The sequence below is a fragment of the Myripristis murdjan genome, chromosome 8, assembly GCF_902150065.1.
Source record: "Myripristis murdjan chromosome 8, fMyrMur1.1, whole genome shotgun sequence".
NCBI lineage: Eukaryota > Metazoa > Chordata > Actinopteri > Holocentriformes > Holocentridae > Myripristis > Myripristis murdjan.
In genome coordinates this window covers 27,650,317-27,667,214 of record NC_043987.1, presented here as the reverse complement: position 1 = coordinate 27,667,214, position 16,898 = coordinate 27,650,317, and the positions used below count along the sequence as shown (strand labels likewise).

The window sequence follows — 16,898 nt, the reverse complement described above, 5'->3', positions numbered from 1 at the left end:
TTGGGCCCCATGAAAACAAAAATATATCTATTTACTCGATGATGGTTTAATAATTTTATATTAGTTTTTACCTATTTTTTGGGGCCCCTGTCAGGCAAGGGCCCTTGGAATTGTCCTAACTTTTCCCCCATATACGACGCCCCTGCTCCAGCCAATCAGAGACAAGCATTCCCCCCGGACCACGGCGTAGTCTCACATGGCTCTGGGTCCTCGGAGCCGGAGACGCTTCCTAACTGGGTGCTGGGTGTCACAGGGAAGGAAGGAGCGCCGCTCTTTGTGAACGTGACCTCGACCCAAATCAAAAACGGCGACCTCGGTGCTAATCACAGGCCTCCCAAGCGCATCCCTGATTAGCGCTGCGCCTTTCATGTGGGCCGCGGCGAGGACTTCAAGAAACACAAGACGCCGTGGAGGTCGCCGCTGTCATTAGCTATTAGCAGCGAGGTCAAAGCTTTCATTTGGACAGGGTCGCCGCTCCCCAGCCGCAGCGGCAGCAGCCAGAGATTGACGGCTTTTCACCGCACAGGAGAGTCGCCATCACAGCAGCCCTCTGTCAGAATAATGACATCCTGAGCGAGATAACAGCCGTTTACCGCCCCGCACCTACACGCTGGGTCGCTGTGATAGTTGGACAGTTAATGGGTGGACAGTTTCGGTGCATCGCAGCGTCTTTTCCTCTGTTCTACGGGCTGTCAGCTTGACAAGATTATGATTATGATGATGCTGATAATTCAAGCTCCGGTGCGGTATATACTGCACATACACAGAAATAAATCACACACTGCAGGGCTAAGATTCAGCGAATATGGGAATTTGAAGGTGGACACCTCCTAAGACCAAAGTCCCCAATTAGAACCCTTAAATTTGACCATATTGATGCCAAAAATGACACGGATCTAGTATTTCCCGCAGAAATTTACTCTCGTCTTCTCTGAAGCAGAACTTAGACCAACATGGGAAAATTATCTACTGAAATTCTTTTAAAGTTGAACGTTTCTTAGGGCAAGGTGACACAACATTTCTGTCGTCTCCTCTTCAGCTACAAGGCAAGATTATTATAGTTTTTCATTTAATTTTTCATGAGCTTTCATTAGTTTCATTAGTTTTTATTTTTATATCATTCTGAGTTTTTGTTTTGAATTTCAGTTTAGTTTTAATTTGGTTTTAAAGTATGCTTGCTAGTGTAGTTTTTTTTTTTTTTTTTTTTTGAAAGTGCCTAGTTTCAGTTTAGTTTTTGTAAGTTTCAGTTTCAAGTTTTTTTTGTAATGTGGGGTATGTGTCAGCAGCGAGATTCAAAAAGATCAGAAAAGGATTGTGTAATAAAACTCAACACGACATCATACCATTTTTAAAAAATGTATTCGCTACGGACAGATGAACGACAAAATAAACTGACTAAAATGAAAACTAAACACACTTTGTCTACAGTTTTAGGTTATTTTAGTTTTGCAAACATACAATTCAGATTCAGTGATCGTTTTTTTTTTTTTGCAAAGCCTCGTTTTCATTTTTATTTCGGTTAACAAAAAATGTTGTTTCACATCTAGTTTTCGTTATTTTGTTAGTTTTCATTAATAATAATAACCTTGCTATAGGGAATCTATTAGGCCTTTAAAAATTATGTAATATAACACATCGATGAGTAATTAAACGAGCAGAAAATCCAGTTTCAGACTCTGGATGTAGCTGTGAACCTGCGTCGGAGGTGGACAATACGTCTTGCTGGTATTTTGATATTTGATAAAAGGCGGTGATAGTTTATCTAACCGTGTATCCATCTCACCCCACACAGGATCGACCCGTGCACATGGCGTATCATAGACCTGTCCTTTTTCCTGCACTAACCTCTCCACAGCAGAGGCTCGTCCCTGTCTATCTGTCAGCCTGTCAGTCTCTCCGCCTGCCTCCCCCCCAGGGGTGCTGCCAGGCTTAAACATCCCTCCAGGCAGGACCCAAAACTCTGACAGGGGCTCAGCCGAGTCCTTGAAAGATGGAAAGTGAAGATGTGAAGCCTGTATTTGCGAAGGAAGGATTGCTTTTAAATAGGTGGTCTCTCAGATAGGAGCTGGAGCGGCCCCGGCTGCCTTGGGGCATAGTTATCGCCCCGACTTCCCTCAGCAATTCCCAGCTTCGGTCCCTCGCAGCGGGGAACAAGCCGCTCACAGGCACGGCTATCTGACTTTCATACGTGAGCACTGACATACTCAATATTATGAGCAGACTAGAGTGCATTCTGGCATAAAAAATCTACAGGGACTTCAGCCTTTTCTTCCGAGGTGGAGCGCGGCTAGCCAAACCCAGAGGCACTTTGGCGCAGCAAACTGCAGTCCGATCCCAGGGCAGGCACGGTGCATGCTGGGAGGTCACTGTGAAGGTCACTGCACTTTGAGTGCGCTGCTAAGCGTGGATGTTAATACAGGCAATGCATAGGAATGGAGAGGCACTGTAGGCTTTGCTGATCCTCGCAGCCATGCAAACTAGTTGGATCTCTTGCCCCTGGAAAGCTCCTACATCAGAGGACTTATCGTTGCTTTCAAGATTTCTCCGCTGCTCTCTAATCCTGAAGGGGTTTTGCCATGGAGACGCACTGTTGTACAGCCCAGTACACAGTTTTTTTTGTATCTTTCACTTTTATTTTAAGGCAGTTTAAAGTGGGATTTGAGCAATATGGGTTTTTCAAAGCTGATACCGATGCTTTTATTTTTGTGCTGAAGCTGATGATAGTCGATATTTTATGCCAAGACTCAATATGTTTGAATTTAACCGCATGCAGGCCAAAAAAAAAAAAAAAAAAACAAGGCTTCAGTGTTTCCCTCTGAAGTTTTTCTTGTCAGGGTGGAAAAGCCTCTGCAGCAGCATTTAGACCATCACAGGACGCTAAAACTCTCCACTGTAACCCAGGATAGTAAAATTCATGTAGGACTGGCAGCTCTTTAAGGCAGTTTGACGCTGGAAAATCAAGGATACATTTGGCCTTGATGAACAGTGAAGACATATAATTTACAAAAAATCATTTTAAACAGTTAAATACACCATGCAAGAATATACAATGTCATTGCAGGTATTTACAGGCTGTTTTTCGGTAGCTGTGGCCAGGGAGGGAGGAGGGACCTCCATCATATTGACCAGTTTACATCCTATATTTAATAAAAAGACAGTTTTAGCCCAGTATGTTTGCAGATGGATAACTTTAGTTTGAAGTCATATAACTGAAACTAGACATTGTTTTACACTGCTGAACCCTTATGGTGGGGACCAAGGTTATTTTATCTTTAACTAAAACTAAACCAAAAACTAGGTGTGGGAAAACATTTTAGTTAACTGAAATAAAAATAAAAAACTAGACTTTAGAACAAAATGAAAACTTACTGAAAAGATGTTGTGCACTTAGAAAACCAACTGAAATAAAATAAACATATTCAGAAAATGTCATTAGTTTTAGTCTTCACACAACACAGGCATAAGGAGGCATCGACATGACCGGGGGTCACTGCCTTCACAAAGTGTTGGGTTTGTGTTGGAAAACCTAAATGCCCCAAATTATGATGAAAACAAACAAACTAATACTGAAATTAATAAAAAAAAATAAAAATAAAAATAAAAACTAAGCTAAAACGTAACATTTTTAAACAATAAAAACTAAACTGAACTGAAAACAAAAATGAAAAACAAACTAAAAATAAAAACTGAATAAAAATGAAAAATGATATCTTAACTCTGGAGCGGACACTTAAAAATGTTAAAGAGGTGAAGAAGCGGTACAGAGGTGAATAGTTTTTACGCCTCTCTCTCTCTTTCTGTGTGTGTGTGTGTGTGTGTGTGTGTGTGTGTGTGGGCTTTATTTGCCGGCAGCCGGGCCTTTCTGAGGTTTCTTCAACTTTCATGTCACCTTGAGATCCTGCACTATTAAACACCCCCACTGTCAACAATCAATAAATTTGGCTGGCCCTCTATCCCTCTTTTGTCTTTGCAAATGAAGCTGATGGATGAGAAGGAGCCCCGGTGCCCTCTCCCAGGTAATGTGCTGTGACTGGCCATGTCAATACACTCAGGGTTAAAGGGAGGGAGGAGAGAGGAGGGAGAGACGGGGAGGGGGTGGAGGAAGAGCGATGTGTTTAGAAGGGGACAGAGGAGCAGGGTCAACTCTCAGGACAGCTTAATATTTAATCAACCCACCCCACCTGTAACTCTAAACCCCACAATCCCCTCTGGTCTGGCAAGGAGATGAGGAGGAGGAGGAGGAGGAGGGAGAAATGGAGAGAGAGGAGGGGGGAAGGGGGAGACAGCACTTTATCTCTCAAATTGTCTTGTGCTCCAACTGAGTGGGAATTAAGTGAGAGAGAGAGAGAGAGAAATGGGTAAGAGAGCAAGAAAAGAAGAGATAGGGGCGAAGTTTGACAAAGACGGCGAGATGACCGTGTGCAGCAGACGGAGACGGGCAGATGAAAGAAAAATGGAAAAGAGCGAATGTCGGCGTTAAAGTGCGCTTAATCACGCAGAGCGGGGCTCCGTCGGCGGGCGGTGTCAGACAGGGTCACAGGCGACAGGCGAGAGGCGCATCGCGATGTTGAATCATGATGTAGCAAGTGCAGGTGGGCCCGGGACCCGAGGCACAACAACAGCGACGGCTCACGATGAAAAAACACACACATCAGTGCTCGCTTGTGACATGAAAAAGTTTTGAGGCCTGTGCAGAAGCTTCAGTCATTTTCATCCGGTTTGTCATAAACCAGATTTCTCCTGTCCTCCCTCACAGTCAAAGCTGCTGCACCTGATAAATGCACAATACTTTATTTGTGATTTATTGCTGTAAAAATGCACACACTGCAAAAACTCAAAATCTTACTTATTTGTCTTATTTCAAGTCAAAAATGTCTTATTTCTAGTCAAAATATCTCATTTCACTTAAAATAAGACATGATCACCTCAGACGTAACTTGTTTTTATTAGACAATTGTCTCTTGTTTCAAGTGAAAATTTGCTTGTTTCATTGGCAAAATTTGTTTCTTGTTTCTAGCTCAAATAATCTTGGTAAGATTTTGCGTTTTTGCAGTGCACCTTTAATCACATAACAGCTAATTTAACTATTCATGTGCCAGCCAAAATGATCTTTCATTCATTCACCAGTGGCCTAGGTGTGACAAAGTGACACATCTGGTTAGCTACTATATGCAAAAATAATATCTGAGGCTTTGATTTCACAATGGTTTTACAACAGCTTTCATTTCATTGTAATCCCAATATTTTTGATGAAGCAAAAATTCTGTGAGGATTAAATATCGTCAAAGCCACAGGGAAGCACAGGGGCTTTTACATGTGAATAAATGTTTGTTACATTCAATCTACCGCTAAATGAGTTCACCCAGTGATAATTAAATATATCATCATCGTCCTCCCTGCATTTTGTGTCGTCACAGGCATTACAGAGCTGTTGTCTGTGGTGACGTTCCTGCAAATTTCTGGCTAATTTCCTTCTCAGATTTGTCTGATTTTTTTTTTTTTTTTTTTTTTTTGTCTTTGCAAATAAAGACCAAAAAGCAATACGCTGCAATTTTTAATTTACTGCCATGAACAAATTATACAGACCTTTAAAGTTCCATACTGCAGGTTTAGATCCGGCCATATTTACACCGTGTGGGCATTCTTCATTTAAAAATGGAAAATGGTGTGTTAGAATGAGTTCAAGTTAAGGGTTTAATTAAAAGCACTGGTTATTAAATAGCACTGATGTGTTCTCCCCATCAGAACAGGATCCAACACTGGTTTGATGCTGCTGTGGTGGTCGGCCTACCTCCTTGTTTCTGATGGTTACAAACATCTTTATCTAGTCCTTTGTCCACACACACGCACACACACAAACATTCACATCCACACACACACACAGACACACACACACACACACACACACACACACACACACACACACCACTGTTGTTGTCTTACAGAAAGTTGTTTCATTGATGATCCAACCATGTGAAAAAATATTTTTTTTCAGTGAATCTTTTATTTACACTAATATTGTTCATGTGAAGCTATTTAGAAGTTATTTCTCAGCGCTCTCTCTCTCTCTCTCTCTCTCTCTCTGCCATGTATTTGATAAATTCATTTTGAGCGAGCAACAGCCAATAGGGAAAGTCAGGCCAGTAATTACCACACGTGGCTGATCACTCACTCACTCACTCACTCACTCACTCACTCACTCACTCACACACTCACTCACTCACTCACTCACTCACTCACTCACTCACTCACTCACTCACTCAGACATATGGGAGCTGGTTGACACTGAGCAGCTGATATTTGATTTTTAATAACTTCTTAGCTGCTCTAAAATCACTGTAAAACACGACCTCCTTTCACAGTCTGCAACTGTTTGCTGATTGTTTGTTAATTCAAGTGTTTAAAGGATTTCTGCATTCAGATGCATGCAGCACAACAACAGGCGCCGCATGAGGCCGCAGCACAGAGCCTCATCTGTGGCCGGTCCTGCTGTAGTTACTGCTGAGAGCCCAGCGGAGGGTGAGCGATGAGCGCCCAGCCAGCCGTGGCCACCGCTTGGCGCTCTCCTCCGCTGCAGCTGTTGACTGCCGCCCATCAGGCCGCCTGTGGGCGCGGGGCGGCTTTCCCACTGAGCCGGGCGCCGTGGGGCCTCAGGGTGCTGAGGGGAGAGGGGGTAGAGGCTGGAGAGACGGGAGAGAGAAAGAGCGGAGGGGTGGAGGAGGGAGGTTGCACGGCAGCAGGTAGGAAGGCAGATGGGCCGCCAGGAGCCCAGGGTCCCCGTGGAGGTGCAGGCGGCCGAGTTCAGCACACAGCCACCCAGCCAGGCGTCAGCACTTTGGGGAGAAGCCGGGGAAAGTGCTGAGGCGGCAGCCCCATAGAGAGATGAGGTGAAGTGGTGAAAATTTAACCAGTCTGATGAAAGTTTTAAGTGTGCATGTTAAACAGGAGGGAGAGGGCTGAGCGAGGGAAGGAGGAGGGGTGGGAGCCGAGGTGTGAGGCTGGCAGAAGGTGACTGGGGGAAAAAAAAAAAAAAAAAAACAAACAGGTTGCAAGACGTCCTCATGACAGCACAAGTAATTTAGTAAAAATAATTTTAAAAAAATAACAATACATTTTATTTATATAGCACCTTTCGTGTCTTAAAGTGCAACTCAACGTGCTCGACAAGAGACACAATTGAAAATGATAGAAGAGGTATTAAAAAAAGCCAAAACAAGTAACACCATGTACAAAGGAAAATAAAAACGACGAGACAAAAAAATCCTAAAAAGATTAAAAAGAGAAAAAAATTCAATCTTCAATCAAGTGAAAAAATCAGCAGCGGCAGTGGGATGAGATAATCTGGGAATTTTCTTGAATCCAGTGTCATTTTCTTTATACGAGTGGGCTGTTATTCTGCCTTGTTGTAACATATTTATACTCATTCCCAGAAAAATTAAGATAAGATAAGATAAGATAAGATAAGATAAGATAAGATATTCCTTTATTAGTCCCACAGTGGGGAAATTTCCAGCATTACAGTAGCAAAGTGGATAGCAAAATATGAAGCAAATTTACATTATAAACAGATAATTACCGAAACTGTGTTGGAAACAAGTGGGATTATTTCATCCCACTGGATTTTTTTTTTTTTTTTTTTTTTTTTTTTGCAAAGTATCAAAAACGCCTCTCCACTACCGTATGTCTCTAACTTCACCCGACACCTGAGGGCCGCACACGGCTCCTTCCTCACCTCCAGCAGGTGAGGCGGGGGGGGCAGGATGGCGGCGTGATGAGAGGGAGGCGACCCTGGCTTCACCCCAACAATAATATCATACACCCCACCACTCCTTCCCTCCCTCCCTCCCCCCCTTCCTCCTTCCTTCCTTCCAGTGCTCGTTTCATGATAATTAGCTGCAAGGACGCCGGCTTGTTTTCAAGGGCACGGGCTGCATCCCCCTGCACTGCGGCCTCGCCGTTGCACATGCCAGAGCCCCGTAGCACTTTTGTTGACTGCCATTCACATGATGCTACATAATGCAGCCACTTAGCTCTACGGTCTGTGGAGATGTGTGCAGGGAGAGAGAGGGAGAGGGAGAGGGAGAGGGAGAGGGAGAGGGAGAGGGAGAGCCAGGCAGAGTGATTACATAAGGTTGGGTAACAGGCTCACGGTGGGGATACACACTCACTAGACAGTGTTGATGGAGTTTTTCACAAGCCTGATGGGGTGTTGATTAGGATGTGTTCACACAGAAGGAGCAGATGCTGAAATGGATTCTAATGTGCTTTTCCCTTTTGTTGTTTCTCACGCCCTCTCCTTTATTGTCGCCACTTTCATTCCTCCGCTTGCCGCTGCCATCACCCCCTCTCTTTTCTTTTTGTTTGTTTGTTTGTTTGTTTGTTTCTGCCCTTTTGTCCACTCGTCTTCACACCCCGCCTCATCCCGACCTCCCTCCGCTCTCCGCTCCGTCCCTCTGGCGATCTCCAGGTGCGGTGCGAGCTTCCAGCATCTTCCCCATCCTCAGCGTCATCCTGCTCTTCATGGGAGGCCTGTGCATAGCTGCCAGTGAGTTCTACAAGTCACGCCACAACATCATCCTCAGCGCAGGGATCTTCTTCGTGTCTGCAGGTGAGTCAAAACGCCCACAGGGGGGGAAGGCGAGGACGAATACAGTCAGCATCCAAGACGTTAGGAGGAAGTGAGCGGCATCTTCATCGCCGGCTCAGAGGAAAAATCCATCCTCTTGCTTGGCCTCATCTACCTCTCATTAGTGATTTCCCTCACTGCAAAAAAGAAACCTTATTCTTATCATTCTTAATCTGGTTTTCCTTCTAATAAGGTAATAAGAATCTGCCAGTGGGATGAGATAATCCCACTTGTTTCCAATGCAGTTTTGCTTTTTTCAGGATTTATAAATATGTTGAATCAAGGAAGAATACGGCAGATCAGCCCACTAGGATCCACAAAATGACCCTTGATTCAAGAAAAATTCTGGAGACAAGTCGATTAGCACCGGAAATGAGATTTTCTCATCCCGCTGGCAGATTTTTTTTATTATTTTTTTTTCACTTGTGTCAAGGAAAACAAGAATTTAACGCCGAATGTGAGACTAAATGACTTGTTAACATGGAGATTTTTTTGCACTGCTTCCCTGAATCGAGAGGTGTAAACTCATTTCTTTCAATCAAAAGTGGGTGCCTGGACATGTAAATATCACCAGCAGGCTGATTATTTTTGCACTGTCAGTGGAGAAATTGGTGTCTGCCTCCTCGATGATGGATTTCTCCTCGTATGATGAACAAGAAACCAAATAATAAACGGGCCCAGGAATCTGCAGGCCTATTAAAATGTCTCAGGCCGGATTTTTCCTTAAAGTAGTTTGTGCCGGTCATTATTTTAATGTGCATCGTTGCACCGTCACGTGAACCCAAAAGGCCATTTGGTCTATCTTGGGCGGCCGAGCTACAAGTCACTCATCCCGCTCTTCCCTTCTTTCTCTTCCCTCTTTCCTCCTGATCCTGTTGCTAGGCTAAAAGCTACCCTTTGGGACTCATCTCTAAAAATACGGTGTCCCTGACATACTTTCCCGACGATCCATCTTCCCGGATATACCATGTCAAACACTTCTCCGCGTGTGACTAAACTGAACAGTCAAAGCCTATATGCGGATATATGATCGGCTCCACCACAGAACGCGGCCCCATTGTGAATCATTTTATGCTCTGTCCCGTATGATCTGCATCAAAACCCGAAGCCGCTCTGTTTCTCGCCGCGAGGCCAAAGGCTACGGCGACTAGTATCCGTCATGTTAGACAGATAGTTGGACGGGATTAGGACGCGGTGTACGCTGCGTAAATCAGTTTGGCATGACACTGGACGGTTTCTGAGTTTAACACACTCCTAATGGTTGAGGTCCGTGAACTCCTCCTGAGTGATGATTATTAATCGAATGCTGTTGTCTTGTCCTTTTCTTCACCTTCTTGTTCCCATGAACCCATCACCCGGCACCCTTCAGGCCTGAGCAACATCATCGGGATCATCGTGTACATATCAGCCAACGCGGGGGACCCCTCCAAAAGCGACTCCAAGAAGAACAGCTACTCATACGGCTGGTCGTTCTACTTCGGCGCCCTCTCCTTCATCATGGCCGAGATGGTGGGCGTCCTGGCCGTGCACATGTTCATCGACCGCCATCGACAGCTCCGGGTAGGGGCGCGCGCGGCCGACTACCTCCAAGGCTCCGCCATAACGCGAATCCCCAGCTACCGCTACCGATACCGGCGCCGCTCGCGTTCCTCCTCCCGCTCCACGGACCCATCACACTCCCGCGACGCCTCGCCGGTGGGCCTCAAGGGCTTCAGCGCGCTGCCGTCCACGGAGATCTCCATGTACACGCTCCCCCGGGACACCCTCAAGTCCTCCGGCACGCCCACCGCCACCTACAACTCGGAGAGGGACCACAACTTCCTGCAAGTCCACAACTGCATCCAGAAGGACCTGAAAGACTCGGCCCACACCAACACAGCCAACCGCCGCACCACGCCCGTATGAGGCGGGCGTCGACAGAGACCCGCCGCGCCCAGCCCGGCCCGGCCCGGCCGAGCGGAGAGGGGGGGGGCCCAGGAGACACACGGGGAGCCTCTGTGGCTCCGACAGGCCACAGGAGACGATTGGCTTTCCATGTTTATAGACATTCGTTTCTTTTGTTCAGCTGCATGACTTTTCCATTACCATTGTTGAGAGAGTTTCAACAGGTTTTGCTGTGTTCCTGGAGCGAATGGCAGACGAGTGGGTCAGGCTGTCCAGAGAGAGTGAGATATGTGTCTTTTTTTTTTTTTTTTTTTTTTTTTTTTTTGGTTGGTAGGAAGGCGGGGGTTCGGGTGGTAATGAGGTTTGGGACACTGAAGGGGACGAGGGGGGGGCATTTGTGAGATACCGATTTGATTTCATGATTTCATAAGCCCTTTGGTTTGACCATTATTGCCCCACCGTTTGGCTGGAGTGACAGATCAAGCTCCCCCTCTCCCTGCCTACACACCTCTTTTATTTACCGACATTTATTCAATTGTTCATTTTTTGCATTAAAACTGTGAATCGTTGCAGCTTGGGGTTCAGTAAGAATTAGCCCAATCTGTAAACTCTAACAAAGGTACTATATATATGTATTACTTTTATAAATAAATTATTACGTTAATAATCAAGAGGTACAGACTTTACTGAAGCAAAAAAGAAAAAAAAAAAACAACAACAACAACAACCAAGTAAACTAAACCAAGTACTGTTGGTAACATGAGAAAAGACTCTTTTAGTATCTGTTCGTTTGAAGGTTGAGAACAAGAGAGGACGCTGTAGGTAGAGACACCAGGCAGGCAGACAGGCAACAGTAGAAAAAAAAAAATCTATTCTTTTAATAGAACCTTCTCGTCTTTTTCTCAGTCCCTGTTCGCTTTCTTTTTTGGGGGGGGGTCGTAAACGAGAGAGTTGAACCCCTTAACAGAAAGAGCCGACAGAGGGGGGTCGGAGTCTCACACAGAAGAGACTCCAAACGCGACTTCTGCAAAATAAAAAGGAAGGAGGAGAGGGGAAGGAAAAGAAGAGGACGCCAAACACAAAATAAACAACTTGCCAAGAGAGCAAGCAACAACTTAAATATGAAATAGTACAAGAGAAGCTAAGTGACTCACAATTTCAGAAATTAAATGCATGCTATAAAATTACAGCAAATCTGCTCTTGAGAAACTTAAGTTTTAAAGGTTAATAATTATAAGGGGAAAAAAGCAAAGACGCTAAAGTTAAAAGTATTACTGTTTTCATGTGTATTTTTTCTTATTGTTTTTTTTTCTCTCTTTTTTATTTGTTTAGTTCATTTTATCTTATTGCTTTTGTGAGACAAACCAAACAATCTACATTGAACAAAACTGCTTTTTTAAATGGTTTGGTTTATTTCTTTATAAATATATAAATATATGTATGTATGTATGTATGTATTTTATTTTTAAAACTCACACAGCCTTAGTCATTTCTTTGTTTCTTTTGATTTTTAATGTGTTGTTCAAATTGAAAATGAAATCTTTAAAGGTGCCAAAACCGAATGATCCTATACTTGGATGCATCAAGTCCTGATGAATAAAATACGAACCCTAGGGGGAACAAATCATCCTGTTTCACTGCGTGTCTCTCACACACTCGTGTGTTTGTCAGTGCTAACACTTTGCTGTGTCTGCTCCCCGAACATGAACCCAGATCAGATGACACACACGACCTCCTCACCGCACACACCAACTAGCAAAATGATACTTGGAAGCAACTTTTTTATTCATGTTAATGAGGGCTACACCAATATATTGACTTGCCAATATTGGCTTTTTTATTAAAAATCCAATATCAGCCCGTCAGCGTCGTCCGTCTCTGATATGATGCCGTTTGATTGATTACATATTTATCATATAATTGATCAACCTCTCTCAGTCTTTACCACCTCAACGCCCACTTTCTTCTCTCAGAGATGAGTTACGGCCCACAAGATGAACTTTCCCGTAATTTTTTTTTTGTCTTTGATGAAAAAAATGCCAATGTTACACCAAGCCATCACTGTTGTACATACAAATTTGTTGTTAAAAGTTCATTTAAAAAAAAAAAAGTGAACCAAAAATCACAGGATTTAACTACACAAAAAACTAACTCCAGCTTTCACTCCGAGCTGCTGTGACGTTTATGATGTTACTGAATCACCTCCCCCTGGCGAATCTATGGGCTGCTTGATATGGTTTATATCGACAAGAAAATCCCTCATTCTACCCTCTTGAAATTTCCTTACATCTGATTAAATTTGAAACTTATCTCATATCCATGAGGCGGCATCATGACTTGACTGACACACCACGTAAGACACACACATCATGATTGTGATTACACACTCATAAGTATTGCAGTGGTTTGTTTTTTGACATTCAGGGGTTTATATGTACGCCACAGAAAGAAAACCACACTAACTTTGACTCAGGAACAAGTGCAACTCTCTCTCTCTCTCTCTCTCTCTCTCTCTCTCTCTCTCTCTCTCTCTCTCTCTCCGTCAAGCCGTTAAGGTGACAGTACATAAGACACGTATTTCTGGGACATGGCATTCCTGGAAAAAGAAACACAGGTTTGCAATATCAGCGGGTCTGTCTCACCAGCACCTCTCTACCTTTCTACACCGCTGCCATAAAAGCATAATGCTGTGTGTGTGTGTGTGTGTGTGTGTGTGTGTGTGTGTGTGTGTGTGTCGAGGTGCCCACATGTGTTGTTCAAGCAGATATCCAAAGCAAATCTATTTGTGAGACAAAAAGGATTCATTCTCCCTCACTGTGGTCTGTGTTTTATGTGTGTGTGTGTGTGTGTGTGTGTGTGCAGCTAAGTGGGAGTTGAGGTGGGAGAGATGTCTTTCGCAGAAAAAAACCCTGCAAAAACAAGTGATTCACAGCACAAATAGAGTCCTGTATGATGTGTGTTCCTCCTTAAATGTTCTCCTTGCTCCGCGTTCAACTTCGGAGGCCAGCAGGTTCATCATCACAGAAGGACGGGCGGGGAATTTTTTTTTTTTTTTTCTTCTTTCGATTAGACAAAGTGCTGAGATCCTGATTTGCCGTTATCTGAGTCCACTGACACAAGCTGCTCTCCATCAGTTTTAGGGAAAAATGTGTCAACGAAGCACTCTTAATGAATAGGGCTTTTATGTACAGCCATCTTTATGCAAAATTCATAAGCAGCAGCTTTACAAGCTTAGATTACATTAAAGGGGGCGTGTGTGTGTGTGTGTGTGTGTGTGTTGGGGAAGGGGGGTTTAGAGATACTGGCTTTCTCATAAAGCAACACCTGGCCCCGGTAGCCACCTGAATGTCAAATTTTAATCTTTTTTAGGAATGAATCTGTCACTCTTTCATCTCTTTAATCTTCTCTGCTCCTCCTTTTATACACACCTATATTTTTCAGCCCTTCCCCATCTGCTTCTCTTCCTCTGCCGCTTGCCGCCGCTCACTCAGAAGCAATGAGCATCACCCTAATGAAAAGCCCCCATAATATTCCTGTAATATTCCTACAGGGACTTACAATGTGTCTGTGGCACTCAGCGGTGACGTTACGGGGACTGCATCTCGCTCAGTGGTGTGCTCTTTTATTTCCAGTGTTATTACCAAAAGAGCTTCTGTGTTGTATTTATTTTGATTTATTTAGTTTAGTTTAGCTTTTTTTATTTACTGATTGATATCGGTCTATCATATCTGCATGATATTTTCAAGTGCAGTGATATAGCCTGATGCTGTTGTCCTGTAAAACCTTGTATGTCCATAAACTGTTTTGTCTCTGGGTTGATGACTGTACATTGTTTCTGAACTTTCTGAACCCCATAAAGGAGAAAACACTCAAATTCATCACGAAATTGGAGATACAAGGTTTTCACTGGACTGAGACTCTATGTAAAGTAAAGCATCCCCTCTGAATTTTATTATAGGATCGCTATAGGGGAAGACAGGCTATGTGACAGTGGCTTACAGTCTTACCGGAGTCCCAGCAATGTCACTGCGGGGATGCTGATCGGGTAAAACTGATATTCTGTGGCTATAATACCCCCGATCCACATGATCACATTATGTGACCCAGCAAAGTCACGCAGCTTCTGCACGGTGTCTTGTCGCATGCTTTGGCTGTGAGTGCGGTCAGACAATCAAGAAAGTATATTTATAGATGTATTAAAAAGACCAGCCAACCAAAACATCAGGTAGACCACAGTATGCTGGTCACTAATTGGAGGATTTTTCTCTTAAAGTTAACAGTTAAGTTAAAAACGAGACTAAAAAAAGCTGCACTATACAAAATTGTCAAGATTCTCCGCTAACAAAAAACATGGAATAAGAACACAACCCCTCGATGATCCAGGCAAGAATGAGAACCATGTTGTAGGGGTGTACAGCCGTTGCACTATTTCTATTCGGGTTCAGATTCGGGCTTTTTTTTAAAAAAAACTTCGGATTCGTTATTCGGATTCGGGAAGAAACCGGAAGTGGGCGCACTATAGACTTCTGCTGAGCTAGCCGGCTAACTCCCAGTTTAGCTCTCGGCTAACGAGAACGGGAATAAAATAATTTAATCGTGCGGCTCTTCTAGACTTTCCAAACGTAATCGGACTGAATGGATCAAAGTCTGCTGGTGAAACGAGTCGTTTCGCCGAGGTTGTGACAAATTTATCAAATGTATCCACTGTTTTATAGCCGCTTCTTTTCCCGTTATTGTCTATGAGAAAAATGCTTTTTGGGCCACAGTGCATCACGTGATGGATGGGATTGGCTCAAAACACGCACCAACATGTTTTTTGTTACGTTTTGTTTTAATCTCTTGTAATTGGCTCAAAGTCATGTTCAAAACACGCATCCAAACGGTTTTTTTTTTTCTTTAGATAAAAGCTCCCGAATAATGAGGAGAAATTTCAGACAGAAAAACAATATTTGTGTACTTCCAAATATCATATTCGGGTTCAGGTACATACCTACCATGTAGACCATCTAACTTATTCCACGTTTTGTTCCAGATGACTCTAAGTGGTCCTCACATCAATCGATCAGGGGCCAGACCTCCAGTTTATACACACATGTACGTTTGGAGCCCTGTTTGATTGTCGTTTCACAGAGAAGTGAAACCCTGTTTTAGAAAAGTCACTTCCACATTATTCCCAGAGGGATCATTTTTAGAGTGAAACTTTCCTTCCTTTTTTCTAAGTTCTGGACTCCAGGGTCTCTGAGGCTCGGTGAACTCCGGGTTAGAGTGAACACTGTGGGATGTGAGCGGTATCAATAATGTCAAACAAATTTCAAAAGCTTCGCAATCATTTGCAATTGACTAAAGGTGTTTTTGCCGGTGACATTAGGCCATGTTATGGGATGAGCCAACTCCTGGCAGGCTGATTCACTATGCAGGCGTGGGATGAAGAATCACCCCCCTCCTCCTCCCCTCCTGACTACTGTTTTCACAGAGGGGAGCTGGAATCTCAACGAAGCCAGACATGCCCTTGAAGAGTCAAAGCGTTTTTTTTTTTTGTTTTTTTGTTTTTTTTCTTTGGCAGGCTGACAGAGTTGGACTTTGCACGATGATGTTACGGGGGGTCAGGAACAGGCCTTGAAAAACACCCTTGAAAGTTTGTGGATTTGATTAAAAAAAAGAATAAAATAACTCCTTGCAAGTTTTTAAAATGAAAAGCACAGCCTTATGCTCGTTTACGATAAAGCATCCAAATTCATCGATATCAGCCTCTGCTCTCTGGCCGTCTCTGTAGGATTAACACTTCACACCTTGAGGAAAATCCTGTGATGCAGATCTGCTTTAAAGTAAAGGATTTCTCGCCCCTAAACATGGCAGTTTTCAATCCTTGACCTCTTCAACCCTCAGTCCCATTGGTGCGATCTTCATGATAAATGCATGCTGCACAGCCGAGGTGTGTTCAAACCCACAGAGTTTTACTTTAACTTCAATGGAGAGCCCAAGGTTTCCAAAGACGACAAACATATCCTGCTGGATTACAAGGAATTGTGTATAAAATGATGCACAAAACATCTAAGTCTTTTCTGTTTGATATAATGGTGCAGCCATGACACAATGGCATCTTGGGTTTGAATATTTCACTAAATAAACTGTGATGTAGCTTCAGTTCAGCTCTGAAAGCAGTAAATACAGAATGTGTTTGTGAGGCTATCATATAAAATGGAAAAAAAAAAATGTTTTTTCCGAACTTTACGGCTACTTAAGGGGGGATGTAAGGGAACACGGGAGCTTAAGGGGTTAAATTTCACTGAACAAGAAAGTCATTGAAAAGTCCTTGTGAGTGCAGGAGCCCTGCTATCTGCAATGTGGCGTGCGATGCAACGATATGGGAGCAAGGCCCGTCCTCTCC

The 16,898-nt window shown here is 43.6% G+C and overlaps 1 protein-coding gene across 1 annotated transcript in view; it reads left to right on the top strand.

Annotated features, from left to right (window-relative positions):
* Positions 1–10,531, top strand: part of cacng2a (calcium channel, voltage-dependent, gamma subunit 2a) — a 65,391-nt gene extending 54,860 nt beyond the window's left edge. The window contains exons 3-4 of the mRNA XM_030058264.1: positions 8,468–8,608; positions 9,996–10,531. Coding sequence (XP_029914124.1) covers positions 8,468–8,608; positions 9,996–10,531 — 677 coding nt within the window. The remainder of the gene's footprint in view (positions 1–8,467; positions 8,609–9,995) is intronic.
* Positions 10,532–16,898: the final 6,367 nt, after the last annotated feature.